Genomic DNA, 18608 nt, shown 5'->3' on the forward strand with positions numbered 1-18608 from the left:
AAGCTCCATTTAATCTAATCTGGGACATAAAACCTAAAAAGCATCAATCTGAAAGGCACAGTTATTGGTGTTAGGGAAAGACGCAGCCACCTGGATCTGGGCAGCCGCCTGGGAAGCTGAAGGGAAAATCAGTGCTTGCCTTAATGGTCCCTCTTTTGTACTATGTGTCACAGTCCTGGGGAGGATGGCAGGGCCTGTGACATCCATGGGAGGCTACAGCTCCTGCCCAGCACCTGCCCTCACAAAATGCTCAGGCAAGGGGTCTGCTCGGACAAGGCACTGTCCAGCTTACTCTCCTGCTGAGGAGCATTCACGCCAGAGGCGTCTGTAGGCTCCAATGGGCCTGGAGTTAAGCTCACTGTCATTATCTCTTAATTAAGGCCTTGATTCAGCACTGTAGTTGAGTGCGTGTAGCTTTAATCATGTGATCAGTGCCTTAGACGCCAATGGTCACCTCTCACACGATGAACTTTAGGCCCATGCCAAAGGAGCCAGCTGAATTGGGCCAAAGTCATGGGTTCTTTCCTGTCTCCCCTCTGGATCGTGAACGCAATTACTGCTAACCCCACTGTCCCTGGGAGGTGAGGGAAAGGAACAGAGCCTACCATTTCCTGCAGGTGTCCAGCAGGATGAGGTTGAGGGCCGTCCGCCTCTGCTGCATCTTCTGGAGGATCCTCTGCACGCTGATGCAGTTCTCAGGGGCATAGGGCTGTGGGGCGTCAATGGGGACCATGTAGTTTCTCCCAGAATGTTCGTATCCGTGCCCAGCATAGTAGAATACGGCTGCAAACCATGGACAAGAGAGGGAAAGTTATGGGAAGAGGCCAGGCTTTGCACCATGAGGCATGGAAAACACAGGGTGTTGTTCATTACCAGGGCAACCCGCTCCCCTCCTCATGGGGACCTATGTCATCTCAGAGCAGGTGTGTTATATCACAGACAATTCCATGCTCCTGGGTGCTACAACACCTCAGAGCAGGTGTGTTACACCAGAGCCCACCTCCTCCTCCTGGGCACTGCAACTCCTCAGAACGGATACGTGGCAACACAATTCACCCCCCTCCTCAGAGGTTCTTTGAGGCCCCAAATCAGGTGTGTTGTTCCCCCCCACTAATGATGGCGACACTTTACTATGCAGATGATAACCCAGCTGTCATTTGATTGTCGGTCTAACCTACCCTGCTCCTCCACATCTTGTGGCCAATTGTCCTAAGTCCTACAACTCTGAGAGAAGCCCTTTCTAGTACCAGCCTAAACCTGTCCTCACCACAGTCTCTGTTGACACCCTTCATCATGGCTCCTCTTGACTGGACAAATCCATCCATGGATTGCAGCTCCCTTCTGGGGACCTGAGCACCTGAAAGGAATCACCTCTCATCACTTCATTCCTCAGTTCAGTAGAACTTCTGGAGCTGCAGAAGTGGGGCTGGAGTAGCTGCACCTGGGAATCAGGGAGCTGTAACCAGTTCATGCATGGTGCCCTCCCCACCTCTTGTGCTGAGTGGATCTTGGTAGAGGAGAGAAACTAGCACATCAGCTCTTCTAATCTTTGCCTTTAAGCAAGGGCCACTGTATTATGCAGCAAATTGGAACTAAATTAATTTTGCATCCTTAATATTTCTTTATTACAGCTCTGTGTATCGGATAATAGGCAGCTCTGCCTATAGTTAAGGTTGCCCAACACTTCCCATCATAAGAACCTGTATTCAGTTGCTTATAACTTTGCCAATAACTGGGCTAAAATATTCCACGTCAAGTGTTTGCCTCAAGTTGAATATTTCTGGGAAGATTCAGCTAAAATGGTTCAGCTGTTTCTGAGAATGAAGCTGCGGAAAAATACATTGTTTTTCCCATGTTAAAAAAATGATTACAACCATTTCATTGAGGAGTTCTAGCACCTCCATACTGTGGAGCAAGGACTTGACGTTTGGCACATGGTCACCTTGGAGTTACGGAGGTGCCTTCTGCTTCCCTCATGAGACTCTACCCACATTTGTTCAGTTTAAGGGTCTGAAAAATCAGTTTGCACATACCAAAGATTCTGTCTGCCTGGAGGATAGATTTGTAGATTGCAAGGCCAGAAGGAACTGTTGTGATCATCCTGCATCGCACATGCCAGAGAACTTCCCCAAAGTAATCCTAGTGCATACTCCAGCCCGTCACAGTGTCTATGTGCCAGCCAGATGGCAAATGCCCCATCCTCACAGAGCGACGGAGATGATGCCATGCTGGGGTTGAGCTGGACTTTCCCTACAATTGGAGAGGTGGGAGAGGGGGCTGCTATGACAGAAGGCAGGACAACTGAGAGCAGAGAGACCACGTTCCTATCCTCAACGCCCTGCCTACTGGCCTCCAGACAGCAGGGAGGAGAAGGAGGAAGCCCCCTGACTTAAACACAAGAGGAGTGAAGTCAGGGGGAGGCAAGGAGGGGGAACAGTTGCAGTGTTGGGGGGTGGGCAGAAACAAGCTGGGGAAAGAGGAGAGTTGGAAGCAGGAGCTGGAGGGCGGGAAGAGAGCAGTGAGGATGATGAAATAGGGCCAGAAAGGGACAGGAAGAGGCTGGAGATGCAGGGGAAGAAGGGTCTGTAACCACATAAGGTTGCCAAAAATCTCGTATTATAAGGGTCAGCCCTTATTTAAATAAAAAAATTGCCTGGCCTGTACTAAATCAGTTTGGGATGCCTTTTAGCCAACATTTCCACCAGGGGTGTAGTGCTGCCGGAGTGGTCTGAAGCATTGTTCAGGCACCTGAATCCCTGACGGAGTAGGGATTGAGCACTTCTCTTTGAAAAGTGCTGCCAGTTTGCAACTTGACCTGGCACATGGGATTGCAATGCCACTCAGATTTGGGCCAGCTCCCCCTCCATCTCTAGGCCCTGCTGAAAGTTGCACGCACACCCCCAGCGAAGTCTCCTCTAGGTGTACCTTCCGAGTCCACACGCTTTCTTGCAGCCCCTACCCCGGCAGTGCACAGCACTGCAGCAGGTGGAAATCAGTAACTGCAGCTGCTGACTCACCTTGCGCCCCATACAGAATGTGGACAGAAGCCACAATGGCTGCCCAGCCCAGTACCTGAGGCCCTGAGTTCTCTGCAGCACCAGAGCTGAAGAGAGAGATTCCCTAGGAAGCACAAAGGAAGAGAAGAACTCACCCTGAGGTTCAAGTTAAGACTGGGGACATCTGAGGTCTGTCCTGTATTTTTGAAATACAATGTTGTCAACCCTAATAACCACTAGAGAACACTACCCTAACTAGAACTGAACCCATTAGTCCTGAGTCTCAACATATAGCTGTGAAGCCCCTCTCTCCACCCCTCTCTAGTGGCTGATCCAGAGAGAAGATAAAAGCCTTCTACTGCTCCCAGTTACTCCATTAGCTCTAGTGAAGGAGAACTGTGCTTTGACTCTCAAGATCCTAACATTGCTGATGACCTGTGAGGGGGTCAGCATCATTCCATGGGATGGAATTTTTGTTTTCAATTTTCATATTTTTAAAAAACATAGGAAATTATATAAAAAACTGTGTTAAAAGAACATTATTAAAGTTTGGCAAGTCAAACACTCAAAAGCTAGGAAATGCCAGAATTAAGCTTGCCTGTGTATCTTTAATTCACCTCCCCTGTGCATATGCATGATGGTGCAGTCTATAATTACACACACACATACAATTTTTTCCATAGGACCCCTGCACCATTTTTCCTCATTCCCACTGCCACTGTTGTCTATAGGACCCTGCCTCAGTTGTTGCGGAAGTTGAAAAGTGTGTAGCGAATGAGGCAGGGGCCTGCAGAAAGGATGAGCTCATAGTTAGGGGAGTTGAATGCTGCCCTGAAGAATTGGATTCTATTGCCTCCTGTCCTCACAGAATTCCTACATGCTGCCAGGCAAGTCACTTAAGCCACAATTTTCACAGGTGGCCTCTGTGTGTTTCTCATTTTCTGGGTACCCAACTTGAGACACCGATGGTTTGCCTTGCAGAGGTACTAAACACTCACAACTGTAACTGATGTCAATGGGAGTTGTGCTCTGATTATGTGAAGTGATATAAAATGCCACATAAGGCTGTAGGCTTCTCAAATTCAGCACCCAAAATTAGTTGACAATTTTTTCCTTTAATTTCTGTGCTTCAGTTCCTCATGTATAAAATGGGGATAATACCAGTCCCTCACATCACAGGGATGTCATGAAGATAAATGCATTAATGTTTGTAAAGAATTCAGAGACCACGAGAGAACCATTGGATAGCTCATGAGGAAATGAATAATTCCGTATGCAGTGAAAGCTGTGGATCAGGTGCAGTAAATAAGGAAAGGGCCCACAAACTGAATCTGAGGTTAAACAGAGATATTGAATTACTCATTCAGTAAACACTGTCCATCCTGTGCACTGAATGAGGCAGGGGTGACATAGTACATGATCATGTAATTAGAGACTGTACCACCATGCATATGTACAAGGGGATGAATTAAATTTGCACAGGCAACCTGGAGTCTGGCATTTCCTAACTTGCTTTTGCAACCTTAACATTAATGTGTTTTAATATAATATATAAATATTAACTAACATTAAAATAATGGTATTAAAGTTGCAAAATCAACCTTATGACAGATTTATGTTGCCCATGCAACTGTAATTTATCTGCCTTGTGTGTATGTATTATGTGAGGCAGATATGCCTGCATATTAAAACTGAACCCCAAAATTGTCATTTTAGGAAGAAAATATCTTTTTACTTTACCCAAGTTAAAGTCTAACCTTTCTCCCAGATTTTGTGTGGCAAAAAAATCCTGTTCAAAGATGAGCTGCTCAGTACCAAAATATAAAGGGGAAGCTGCAAGCATCTGTTTGTAAAACAGGAACTGCCCCTCTCTGGCCATGGCGGAGTATATGTATGCTTAGTGCATTCCTGTATTATCACTTACAACATTTTGCTATCTTTGTATTTCTGAAATTATCTTTGAGTTGGGACTTTTTTTAGGATGGCTGAGATAACGCCTGCGGACTGGCCAATGACCTCAAACATCTCAAAATACCTGCACACCTGCAGATTGACTAACTGATAGTAGATTTTTGGTCTGTGGATTTTCGAAACCCAGAGTAACTGGAATGAGGAGATTCCTCTTTGCAACAAGGGGACCTAATCAGACCCCAGTGGGTGATACCAGTTACTACAGAAGAGGAGGTCCCATTCTGATTCTCCAAGAAGCTTCTGAGAAGGGTTTCAAGGGGAAGGAACCAGCCAGGTCACCTTCTTCAAAAACTGAACGAAAGGAAGAAGCCCTGCTGCTGTGGCTGGCTTGCTTCTGGCTTCTGTTGGATGCTGGCCTCTGGCTATGCAATGGGACCACACCTGACAAAGAAACCTGTGCTTTCTTCACCCCTCCATGGATATGAGTCCAGCAACATGCAACAGCTAAGATTTGACAACTCCAAGCAAATGACCTCTAACCAGCCCACAAGTCTGCTGATATTAAACATTGGAGCCAATAAGACCACCGGCTGATCTTTTCAACCACGCACCAGCTTCTTAGAGCTGATCGAAACCACAAGTCGTGAAACCATCCTGCATAAGTATCAATCTTTTGGGTTTAGTTTTATTTCACATTGGCAGTAGCGGGATGCCTCTACCTCAGCATTCCTCCACTTGATTTTAAACTCCAGCAGATGGTTAGTAGTGAGCATTGTGTGTGTGGCTAGAACCCACAGAATCTATTTGAGAATGGAGCCTATAGAATAGTTCCTCAAATACCTACCAGCCCTAGGTTAAACAACCTTGCTGCCTAAAAGATCACACATCCATATATTTCAGGGGTTAGGAGTTGTATGTTTAATCCTGAGAAATCATGTTATTTTCACCGAAATTTGTCATTTGAACATTATATGTAATTAGCTGAGTCATCTTGAATTGTATTGGAATATTTCATTGTAACCTTATGTTATGTTTGGGGAGACTGGATAGCCAGTAAGTTGGGCAGGCAACCTTAATTGGCATCAGAATTGAGGTGATTTTACCCTCCTTGTATTAGCTATTCGGCTGGAACCTAAATATATTGATTATTGGCATTGACACTGATAATGTCCTGTTACTTTGGAGCTGATAGTTAAACAAGACTGTGGCCTTTCCAAATTATGACAGAGAGTTTATAAGGAATTGTTTATTTCACATGGTTTAATCAACCTGTTAATTAGATTAATTCAATATGAATTAACTCACATTCTTGTAATTTGATTGGTTTATATGTATTTATGCTATTGCTAAGTTATTTAGTTTAGTTAATAAAACACATAAAACTGGGACGTTTGGTTTGGATGTTTCCTTCTCGGAAATCAGGTAGTAAAGTGAAGGTAACTCTGTGACCTCCCTGCTGGTGGTGCATAGACCTGCTCCTACAGCCCAACCATAGCTGATACCTGAACTGGAACACTGCTGTTTTTTGAGGGAAAGTTCATTTTTGTATTTAAGCATTTCTTTCGATCAGCACCATGGGTTCCAGAATCTTGGAGGGCAGTGGACATGAGCCTAAAGGTTGACCAGTTCCCCACAATAAGTCTATGCTCCTCTCAGTTATGATGCAGTCTTTAATTACATGATCTCAGCGATGGACTGGAGCTGTTCTGTAGTAACGGATATTGTGTGTTGACCTGATTATTGGGTTGTTATGGTATGACTCTATTGGTACATTGGTTAGTGTTATGGTCTGTAAGTTAAAAACAAGCAGGCAGAGGAATGAGTAACTCAGGATAAGCCACCCCTCAGCAAACACTAGTAGATTTATCAGGGACAAAGCCTGAACTATGAGCTTTGTCCAACCAACCTAAAAAACTAGTTTTGTCCAGAAGGGCCAGAAATCTGGGAGGGCAGAAAAATAATGGAACTCTGGCAGCTTAAAAAGGATCTCTGTCTCGGGGGGTGGGGGGGAACCAGACAGAGACACAGGGACCTAATGAGGCTGGGAAGCCTCTAGGTAAGATAGATATGTGTAAATGGTTTGTTGTTTTATAATCCCTTTTCTCTAAATGCTTTGTTCATATTGTTAAAATAAACACCACTGTGGTGTAAAGCAGATTATCTGGTCACAGACTCCCAAAGGGAAGAACTGTAGGTGCCAAACCCAGTCCAGCCTGCTGGGTAAGCACTGTGGACACACTGTTCTGTAGCCTGGGGCTCAGACAGAGTGGGAGAACTGTCCCAGGAGAGGTGCAGGGAGGAGGCCTGACACGTGACGGGGTGCACTCAGGGAAAGCCAGCAGAGGACAGTGGCTCAGCTAGCCCTGTAACTATGGCAATCACATACCATACATTTCACACAACTGCTGCCTCATTCAGTGCATGGGATGGACAGGGCTCAGGGAACAAGACAGCTGTTCATTATTTCTTTTATCCTCAACATTTAATATGTGGCCCCAGCTTTATTTACTACACACCGTGCAAACCCTGCACGGAATATGGAATGATAAGCTGCTTCATGGGCCTTTTCTGTGCTCATCATCACCATAGTGACAGCCTCACAAACATGAATACATGTATCTTCACTGCCCTCACATGAGATAACATAGCATGAATTTACATATGCGGAACTGAGACATAGAGGGGTTAAGGTCAAAAGTGTCCACTAATTTTGGGTTCCCAAACTGAGACACCAAAGGACTGCATTTCCCAAGGTCTGAGCATTTCTGTAGCTCTAATTGACTTCAATTGCAGCACTTCTGCAAACCAAACACCAGGTGTTTCAAGGTGGGCACCCAGAAAAGGAGGAACTGACAATTAGTGTCCAGCTGTGAAAACTGTGGTTTAAATGAGTTCCTAGCACCATACAGGAGCTCTGTGGCAAAGCTGGCAATAAATCCCAGCTCTTCTGGGTAGCAGTTACACCATAGCTAAATTCACTACACACCTTTCAACTTCTGCAACCAATGAGGCAGGGATCCTACAGTCAACAGCCTCCTTCACTGCACTGCCCTAATTCATCCCCAGAGCAGCTCCAGCCTGCTCTGAATGAGGCAGGGGGTCTGTTGAAAAACAGTCTGTGATCATATATTTAGAAACTGTATCATCATGCATGCACACAAGAGGGCTGAGTTCACAGATTCCAAGGCCAGAAGAGACTATTGTGACCATCTTGTCTGATCTCCTGTACAGCACAACCCCCGTCCCATTATAAGCAGTGTTTGCTCCCCCAACTTTCAACATCTCACCACAGAGCTGGATGACTTGAGCTAAAGGGCGACCTCCATCAACAAGCAGCAGATAACTATCATACTTTGTGCACCAGCCACTAGTGGATGAAATATGCATGCTTAGCCCTGTTTTGCTGACAGTATAGCCAAGTGCAAAAATGTGGGTAAGAGTTGGGGCTACCATAGGAGAACTGGTTCTGTTCCCAGCTCACGTAATTTCTCAGTGGCATAGGTTTGTGAAGGGCTGTGATGAAGCAGGGAATTTTTTTAATGGTTTGCATGTGTGCTGCATGTTTAGTGAGGTGGTGGGAGAGGGTGGCTGTTGTTGCAGAGGACCAGGTGTGACCTCGCCTAGCAGCCTGGACTCCAGACAACTGCCTGGACCCAGTGGAATATAGCAACTGGTGACCCAGAGACCCACTCCAGCTTGGAAACCAGCTGGTTCTGGCCAGTGGGAGGACAAAGGGCAGAGGAGAGAGGGCCCCGGTGATCTGTTTGTCTAGAAAAGAAGACAAAGGACGGAGGAGAGGCTGTTGGGAAGGTGATATAGGATGGTTGGCTGGAAGGAGGTTGCTTCTGGACTGGGGACAAAGAGCAGCCTGAGCCCACCTGGACTGGGACAGACTCAGTTGGATTGTACTGGGACTTTCTAGGCTCAGTGGCCCTGAGAACTTCCTGTGCTGTATTCAGATGTTCAGTAAATGCTTCTGTTTTACGCTGACTGAGAGTCACTGCAGTCTAGAGATCAGGGCTGCATTGCTACCTCTGGGTGTGCACCCCAAGGGTGCAGAGTGAGTGGACTCCCTGAAGAGAGTCACGGAGAGAGACAGGCATGCTGAAAGCTCAGAGAGGTGCCGCTCCAGGAGGTGGTGGAGCCCAGGACTTAACCCCCAAGAGTGAGTGTGATCCCTGACAAGGGCTGTCACACTGAAGGGGGCGCCTCCCAGGGACCATACAGAGTCGAGAGAGCACAGGGCCTGTGACTCTGTGACAAGGGCACAGTGATTAACATCAATCTGTAGAAGAATGGTGATTTCCCAGCTTCCCTGCCCAGTGCATCTTCCCCTGGGCCAAAAGGTAATTTGATGGGAGAAAGTCCTGCTGCAAACCATAGAGGATCTAGAGCTTTAAAGAACAAAAATAAAACAAAAAAATCTCACCCAACAATCGGAACAATTTGTATAAGGAAAATGTAAGGCAACCTTAACACAGGGCTCACTGCCATAGTCCCTACAATAATAATGACCACTGCTAACCGCTCTCTGGTTTGCTGCCCGTGGTGGCTGTCTGCTTGGCCTGTACTCGTTGAAGGTGGCTTTGGAATGCTTCTCAGGTAGCAACTTACCATAGACTCCTTTCCCCAAGAGCTGCAGGAACTGATTGACAGCTATCAGCATCTCCGCCTTGTTCAGGTCCAGGAGGGAGACCACCCGGAATCCCAGTCGCTTTAGGAGAAGGCTGAGTTCGAACACATCAGTGATGGGAGCCATCAAGTGCGGATGATTCCAGTAATGGTTGTTGCCCACCAAAAGTGCGACCTTGTCTGTTGCTAGCAGAAATATCAAGTGACAAGCAAAGATGTAAGTGTCTAAGCAAGGAGCAAGGCCCTTGATTGATCTACCAGCACCCAAAGCTCCTGGAATGGGTTCTGCTGGTTAATCAATGTTATATATAAACTGCAGGACTTCTCGAGGCTGTTTGATCAGGAATCATCCCAGGAAGGGGAGTGGGGGAAGCAGAGGTCTAATTGCTCATTTTGGGGACATGTTCTGCCCCGATCCAGTCAAGGCTGAACAGGGACAGTCCCACTACATAAGGAGGGTAGGATTTGGTACACTAAACTCCCCACATGGCCCAGAACCCTCCTCCCTGCATGGCAGCACATAGTGTGGAAAAAGGCCAGAGAAGCCACAGGAAAGGTGAGGGCACAAAGGCCACAGACTGGGCTCTTCAGGGGAAAGACTCACCCTGCCCCATGCATCTACCCCAGGGCCTGACCCATCTAGTTCCGCTGTCCATTGTGCTCTGGATTTGCCCCACAGGGTTATTAACCTGTTCTGTAATTGTGGTTCTTTGAGATGTGCTGCATGTGTCAATTCCACTTCAGGCGTGTGTGCGCCCAGTGCACCAGAATCAGAGATTTTTCCCTTAGCTCTACCTGTCAGGGCAACGCACGCATCCTTAACCTTTTCATACTGCTGTGGGTAGAGCCCCTACGAGCTTTCCTCAGTTCCTTCTTACCAGACAGACCCGGAGAGGGGGAGGAGGGTGGGTCATGAAATGGACATGGACAGCAGTTACTGAAGAACAGCAATTACAGAACAAGTTAATAACCATTTTTTCCTTCTTCGAGTGATTGCCCCTGTCCATTCCACTTCGGGTGACTCACACACATTTCAATCTGGAGGTGGGTTCAATCGAAGTCAACCTGAACAATGACTAAAGATCTGCATATCCTGGCATTGTCTCTGGAATGCTGAGATATAGCACAATGAGTAATACAGGTATGTACCCATGACCAAATTGCAGCTCTACAAATGTCTGCTCTAGGTACTTGGTCCAAAAAAAGCTGCGGAAGCTGCTTGAGATTTTGCAGAATGCTGCCACACTGCGTGGAGAGGGCACCTTGGCAACATCATAGTGCAGGCGTATGCAGGATGAAATCCTCTGTCCTGCAGGAGGATGGAATACATTCTCACCTCCATGCCCTTTTTAGTTCAGGGTTTAAAGTCCCTGCAAATCTGGAAGTGGCCTCGAATATGACCCTCACTGAGGCACTTCAGGTAGGTGGAACATGGGAGAAGGTTCTACATGTGCACCACAACTGAGGCATACCCTGGTACAAGGCAACAGTACCCTATGAGTAAGGGGGAACCCATGCTCCAAGAAAAAATAACTCAGAAAACCTACACTAATCTAACACTAATGAATACCACCAACTTTATAAAGGGAGAAACTTGCAGCAGCAAGCCCATGCGCTCTGATTACTGATCATGAGTGCGGAGAAGGAACTTAGAGTGGTCAGAGGCAGCTCCACCCTTTTTATCACTGTGCAACAGCATAAGATTGCTGAGGACGCATGTGCCACTTTGATGGATACCGCTAAGGGAAAAATCTCTGGCCCTGGTTCATAGGGAGCATGCACACCAGCAGTGGAATGGACATGTACAGTCACTCAAAGAACTGATATTTCCTACTTTATCTGTGAGACTGTGGTGTGAGATGGTACATGCTGGCTATGGGGGAGAGGTGCCTGGCACGGTCTGTTTGTACAGCTGTATTTGACAAATGCACCAAGGCACTGTTAGAGTAGAGGAGAGGCGCTGGGTCCTCTGGGAGGAGCGTTTCAATCAAAATAAGTTACAGCTTCATTGCACTTTGGACACAGGTTTGTTTTGACAGGAAGAGACAAACACAGCACTCACCGAAAAATGGATCTGCCAGACACGTACCTGCAAAAAGACAGGGAAGAAATCAACCCCCAAGCACAAAGTCGTCTAACACCAACAGTCCCTGATTAAACAGCCCCCTTTCCCCAATATAACGCTGGATCTAACCGCTCCACACTCTGCTCTGACACAGAACAGCGAAGGGGTGAGAAGCACAAGGCCAGGCTGGAGGCATTGAGCTTTCACGTTGCACGGGAGTAAGTCAGTGATGTCTGCTACTCTGCACCAAGGGGACGGGTGGAGCAGGGCCCAGCTTTACCCCCAATATGTCAGCCAGCATAGCTCTGAGTTTCTGGGATCATCGAACATTACTACCCCTGGCACAAGGGGAAGGCAGGCGGAACTGTGCCTCCCAAAAGCACCATTCCTTCCCTGCCCTGCCCCAGGGGTAGCAGCTACTTGCTGCCCCATGCATAGGCCCTCTAGCAAACCAGCCTCGCCCTAAAGATACTGGCCTAGCTTCTCAAAAGTAACTAGGCATTTTGGATATTCAGTGGACATCCTGAAAGGAGCTTGGTTCCAGCAAGGGCTGAGTACTCACTCCTTGAAAACCAGTCCCCCTGTGGTGTGTGAGGCAAAGTGAGGAGGGGAGGGTGGGAAGGTGGGTGCATGGAAGCTGAATTCCCCCCAAGACAAAGGTCAGGGATGGATTGGCAAGGAAGGCAGAGAAGCAGGGTCAGACTTCAAGAGGGAGGGAGACAAGGGGTTGATGGTAGCAACCTGGTAGTCTGGTGGAAAGAAGGTCAGAAGAGGGGCATGAGGGGGCTGAGAGTGGAAAGTTGGAAATGGCAGAGGGGCAGGTGGCAGGATGAAGGGGAGGAGCCTGTAGTCTAGCGCTTCTCCATACTCAGGGCATCCTGCTAGGAACTGCCCCTGCCCCTGGGCTGCTGCTCTCTGCCTGTGTAACTATCTGCTCCCCAAATGGCAAAGGAAAAGAAAAACAAAATCAAAATCTCCAACCACATCAGCCTCCAGCCCGAATCGCTCAGGCCAGCAGTTCTCAGCCTTTTCAGGCTGGCAACCCCGTATTCAAAGTAAAAAATGTGCCTGACCTCTTCATATTTATTACAAAAGTCAGAGAAAAAAGGGTTCCAGTGCTAACAAGAATAAGCCTAGATAACTGAGTTGTGTCTGTGTTTTGAGAGGCTGATGGGGAGCACTTGACTGTGCAGGGTAAGCGGGGGCAGGGAGCGGGAGATTTTCTTTGCTTTAGACTTGTGCCCCCCACAACTGCCTTTAGTGACCCACTGGGGGGTGACCCACTGGTTGACAAATACTGGCTTAGCTATTTGGTGACCCATCTTGTCACATGGTTTAGAATGATAACCTGAGCCCAGCAGGATGGCACGCCTCACTCACTGATACACACCAGTGAGCTATTCGTTTTCAAATGATACCTCATGAGGCATATTTTGTACAGAGATTATTACCATAACGTGTAGGGTATGAATACAGGGTGTGTTCGGTCAATACCACATTTATTATTTTGTAAATCATTTTATAAATGATTTTTAAACCAATCTCATGATTTTTTGGGGGGGTGGGGGGAATGACTCATGAGTATGAATGTGTAGGGTGGTGACTATTCTAATTCTATGGGGTGGGGGTCTGACTCCGTCCACCTCCCTCTGAAATAGCCCATTTGTCCCCACCTCCCTCTGGCAGTCTGTATCTTGTGGGCATGGGCTCTGTCGTGTAGGTTAGGGCAGCTGTTATTTGTTTCAGTTTGTTTGAATATGTGCAGCGCTCAGTTTCACAGCATCCTGCACCCTGTGACGGCTCCATCAGTGACTGAGATGGTGGGGACACTGGGCTAGCTTCCATAGTCTGCACATTTGCATGGCAAAGGGGCAGGACTCCCCCAGCATGGGAGACTCCCCAGCTGAGGCAGATCGGGCATAGCCATCCTTATGGCACCATTGCCTCAAACCCCAGGCAAAAGGCATGGCCTGCACCAGGGGTCTGGCTAGGGCATGGCCAGTTCAGCAGTGAGGCTGCTCTGAGTTACAGTGGATACAAATTAGTTCCTGGACTTCCCCACAATTGGGGAGCTATCCAACAGCAATGGAACCTCAGTAGAAGTGGGGGGCCCATGAGGGGGGCCCCCCACTCCTTCTCTTTCCTCCGAGGCCCCACTCCTGCTCCTCTTCTTCCCTTGAGGTCCCACCCCCAGGGCCGGCGCTTCCATTGAGGCGAACTAGGCAATCGCCTAGGGTGCCAGGATTTTCGGGGGGCAGTATTTTGCTGGGGGGGGGCAGCAGGCGGCTCCGGTGGACCTGCCGCAGTCGTGCCTGCGGAGGGTCCCTTGGTCTGTGGCTCTGGTGGACCTCCCGCAGGCACGGCTGTGGCAGCTCCACCGGAGCCGCGGACCAACGGACCCTCCGCAGAAATGGCTGTGGCAGCTCCACCGGAGCGGCGGGAGTGGCGTGCGGAGCGGCGAAATGGCCGTGCGCCTACGGAGCGAAAAACTCTAGCACCAGTCCTGCCCATCCCTCTCTGTGTCCCCATGCCCTGTTCCTCGTCATCCCCCTGAGGCCCTGCTATGGGGTGGGGATGTGGGCCAGGGGCTGTTCTCAGGCACCCTGACACCCCACCCAGGACAGGTGGAGGGTCCAGCGCTCCTCACAGTGGCCTGGGCTCCCTGGGCAGCTTTTACCCCTCGGCTCAAGCTTGTGGCCGGCCAGGGGGCAGGGCCTCCAGAGGAAGAGGAGGAGCAGGGCTGGGGTCACGGAGAGGGGCTAAGACCCACCTCAGCCCCCCTCCACCAGGAAGAGGCTGGTGCCACTGGCACATGCTATGCTTCCCAGCGGTGGGAGCTGATCAGTTTATCAGCTCCCCTGCCATGAAGCACAGCCCCTGCTGGTCTTGCTCTGTGCCTGCCCCAGGCTTGCAGTTTGGGGGGACAATGCAGGCCTCTGCCTGCTAAACTATGCTCGTGTTAAAAAAATTTGCATTTCAATCTCTTTGTTACTGGACTAAGAGGCACATTCCTTCTCTGAGTGGCAGCACAGACATTTTTTCCCCTTATAGATTCTACTTCCTGGGCTAAATTTAAAACTCTCCCCTTCTTATGGAATTCCAGGAATGCCATTATCTCTGCTCTGAGTGACATGTCAGCAAGGGCTGGTAGACAGTTACTTTCTCAACTCGAATGAGCTGGCGCTGCTCCACTGAGGCAACTGCTTCAAGTCAAGGTATTTACTGGGCATGAGAAATCATTCTACAGGCTGTCTCTGTGACAGACATTGCCAGGACACCTCTGAATTCTCTGTGGCCCGTGGGACATCGAGTTGCTACAGCTACAAAGTGCATTTTTGGTTCAGCAAGAGTTGCCCTGATATTACTCCAAACCCTGTCTCATCTGCCCAGGAGTAGATAGGCATCACCCACATTTTTCAGATCAGGAAACTGAGACAGAGAAGTTAAAAGCCGAAGTTTCGACAGTGGCCATTGATTTCTGGGACGCCTGTTTTCAGGCGTGCATAAAGAGTCTAAAAGTGGGCTCACAGAATTACCAGCCCCTTTTGCTGATGTTGGCCAACCTGGCTCACCCAACGCCAGAGAGAGAGTTAGTGTCAAAGCCCACATGCTGGATCACCCAACCCCATGGCGCTCAGTCCTACACTTACCCTCATAGGCCACATCAACGCTGGCCCCGAGATAACACAGTGGTACCCTCCAGGTCACTGCTCTGAAACCCGGCCTCTCCTATTATCTTTCAAACTGAACACTCATTTGTAACACAACAGGATGTGAATTAGATCTGCTCACCTATGTGAATCTCCAGGGCATCAGTCCAGTGTTCCCCTTGGCCATTGGCTGCACAGCAAAGGTACGTGCCAGAGTCACTCAGCTTCGCAGAGTTGATCTGAAGAGATTGACGGTAGCATCAAATGTTTTTCACCTGGAGATTGTGTCCCCAGATTACAGCTGCCAAGTACCCACTGCCCCAAAGCCTCGCACTATTACTTATCAGGCCTCACAATTAAGGCTACATTTTAGTCATGGGTATTTTTAGTAAAAGTCATGGACAGGGCACAGACAGTAAACAAAAATTCACGGCCCACGGCCTGTCCAGGTGCTGGGGGAGGGCGGCCTGGCTTCTGGTGGGGGGGAGAACAGCTGGCAGCGCACAGTCCGGGACCCCCACTGGGGCTGGCACTGCCCCCGCAGCTCCCATTGGCCGTGGTTCCCGGCCAATAGGAGCTGCGAAGCCAGTGCTCTGGGCAAAGTCAGCATGCAGAGTTGCCTGGCCACTCCTCTGCCTAGCAGCTGAGCAGGTAAGTGCAAGCCCCCCAGGTAAGTGCCGTCCAGAGCCTGCCTCACCTGTCCCATGCCCCAACCCCTGCCCCCTCCCACACCCAAATTCTGCTGCTGAGGGGGTTGTCATGGGGGCCCAAGACCGCCCCATCAGCGCGGGTGTCCCTGGTGCAGGGGCTTGCCTGAACTGCCCCTGAGCCAGGTGCACCAGCCGCTGCAGAAGTCACGGAGGTCACAGAGTGTCAAAGAATCTGTGACTTCTGCAACAAACTCACAGCCTTACTCATAGTGTATGTGTCCCAAAGAGCCTGCAGTCCACACAGGCAAGGGAGAATTACACAGAGACTTGGCCACATCTATACAGGGAGTCTATGGCAGAACCAGGGAGTGAAGGCAGATCTCCTGAGTCCCGTGCTATCGCCTCAAATGAAGCCCATCCTGTCTCGCTAAGACCCACTATCACAGCCACATTCTGCAAGGGGGAGCATAGGTGTGAGAACTAGGGGTGTGGCGGGGTGCTGCAGCACCCCCAGGTTTTACACGGGGCTCTGCTCCTAGCCCCACACCTGGGATCCTGGCTGCTGGTCCCACACCCAGGGCTCTGCTCCCAACCTCGCACGTGGGGTACCAGTTCCTGGCCCCATGCCCAGGGCTCTGCTCCTGGGCCCACCCAGTCACCCAGGGTCCCACTGCCGGTCCCACACCCAGGGCTTTGCTCCCAACCTCGCATGTGGGGTCCCAGCTCCTGGCCCCACACCCGGGGCTCTGTTCCTGGGCCCACACCCAGGGTCCCACTGCTGGTCGCGCACCCAGGGCTCAGCTCTTGGCGCTGTGCTTGGTGCTCTGCTTCTGGCCTCCACGCTCAAGAGTCCCAGCTGCCAGCTCCGCCCCTGCCCCCACTTGTGGCCCCAGCTTTGACCCCCTTACCCTGTCTGCATCTCCCCCTCTCAGAGCCCCAGCCCTTTTTCCAGTCCGAGCTCTAGAGGCAGCGCGGGAGGGGAGGCACAGACAGGGGTAAAGGGGATGGAGGCATGAGGTAAGAACTTTGGGGACCACTGCTTTGCAGTTTTGCTGATTTCCAGCATCCCCACTATAAAAAGTGTTTCAGGGCCACTGGTAGGGAGATTCATGCCTGTCTGCAAGCTGTAATGATGGGAGGTTTCCTACTCAGACTAGAAGGACAATGAGATGCATTGATGGCCTGATTCTAAACCTATTCTATATGTAATGGACAGAATTCGCAGGAGACCAACCTACTTGCCAGAGGTGCTGAACACCCACAGCTCCAGGCTGCTCAGGACCTCCCAAAAATCAGGCCCAAAGTGTCTCTTAAATTGGGCACCCCGTAACTGAGTCACCCCAAAATAGTGTCCACTTCTGCTTATCTGTTGAGAGAGACTGGTTAGAAAAGGGTTAAAGAAAGGACAGTGTCCTGATGTCCTGCCTTGTTAACCCCACACTTGCCCTGAAAGAGTTAATGTAGGCTAAGAAGGGGCTAATTAACCAGACAGGCCACAACTGAGTCGAATCAAGTGGCTTAAGTAATCCCCTGACTGAATAATGAGGAAGCCCAGCTGAGGAGGAATGAGCTGGGTGAGGTTTACAAAGACAGGAAGCTGGCAGATGAGAGGAAACCAGAGGCTGCAGTCACTTTTGGGAAGAAGGGAGGGGTGTTTGGGAACTACAGAGCCAAAGCAGCCTACAGTCATTCCCTGGAAGGAGGGAGTTTGGGGGCTGGTAACCACAGAGGAGGGAGCCAGCCAGCCAGCCAGCCGGTTAGGGAAGAAGCAGTAAGGGTCAGACTGGAACAGACCATGGCTGCTGATTAGAGGGTCCCTAAACTGGAGTAGAAGGCAGGCCTAGGTTCCCCTGCCAGCCACTGGGGAAGTGACACTGACTGGGCAGTGAATGAACAGGCTGCCTGAGCTGTTCATAAGAAGAGACAATGGTCTAGACAATATTTGGTCCTGCCATGAGGGCAGGGGACTGGACTCGATGACCTCTCGAGGTCCCTTCCAGTCCTGGAGTCTATGAGTCTATGAGACTTTGGCCTGGTCTACACTACGTTTTTTTACCGAATTTAGCAGCGTTAAACCGATTTAACCCTGCACCCGTCCACACAACAAAGCCCTTTATATCGATATAAAGGGATCTTAAAACCGATTTCTGTACTCCTCCCCAATGAGGGGAGTAGCGCTGAAATCAGTATTGCCATGTCAGATTAGGGTTACTGTGGCCGCAATTCAACGGTATTGGCCTCTGGGCGGTATCCCACAGTGCACCATTGTGACCGCTCTGGAAAGCCATCTGAACTCGGATGCACTGGCCAGGTAGACAGGAAAAGCCCCGCGAACTTTTGAATTTCATGTCCTGTTTGCACAGTGTGGAGCGCTGATCAGCACTGACTGTACGGGAGATACTGGATCTGATCTCTTTATGGGGAGACAAATCTGTTCTATCAGAGCTCTGTTCCAGAAGCCGAAATGCCAAAGCATTTTAAAAAATCTCCAGACAGAGGCCACAGCAGGGACTCAACACAGTGCTGCATGACAAGCGTAACGGAAAGCCAAAGAATCAAATGGACACTCATGGAGGGAGGGAGGGGGGACTGAGGACTCCAGCTAATCCCACAGTCCCCGCAGTCTCCGAAAAGCATTTGCATTCTTGGCTGAGCTCCCAATGCCTGAAGGGTCAAAAACATTGTCTCGGGTGGTTCAGGGTAT

General features: G+C 49.6%; 1 protein-coding gene across 3 annotated transcripts in view; it reads right to left on the bottom strand.

Annotated features, from left to right (window-relative positions):
- Positions 1-18608, bottom strand: part of LOC127057758 (mucosa-associated lymphoid tissue lymphoma translocation protein 1-like) — a 69931-nt gene that overhangs the window by 30957 nt on the left and 20366 nt on the right. For all 3 annotated transcript variants that reach the window (XM_050966792.1, XM_050966794.1, XM_050966793.1), the window contains 4 exons: positions 15397-15493; positions 11602-11628; positions 9522-9725; positions 606-783 (listed from right to left, as the gene is read on the bottom strand). In XM_050966792.1, the coding sequence (XP_050822749.1) occupies positions 606-783; positions 9522-9725; positions 11602-11628; positions 15397-15493 (506 nt within the window). The remainder of the gene's footprint in view (positions 1-605; positions 784-9521; positions 9726-11601; positions 11629-15396; positions 15494-18608) is intronic.

This window comes from Gopherus flavomarginatus, chromosome 9 (assembly GCF_025201925.1).
Source record: "Gopherus flavomarginatus isolate rGopFla2 chromosome 9, rGopFla2.mat.asm, whole genome shotgun sequence".
In the NCBI taxonomy this organism is placed as follows: domain Eukaryota; kingdom Metazoa; phylum Chordata; order Testudines; family Testudinidae; genus Gopherus; species Gopherus flavomarginatus.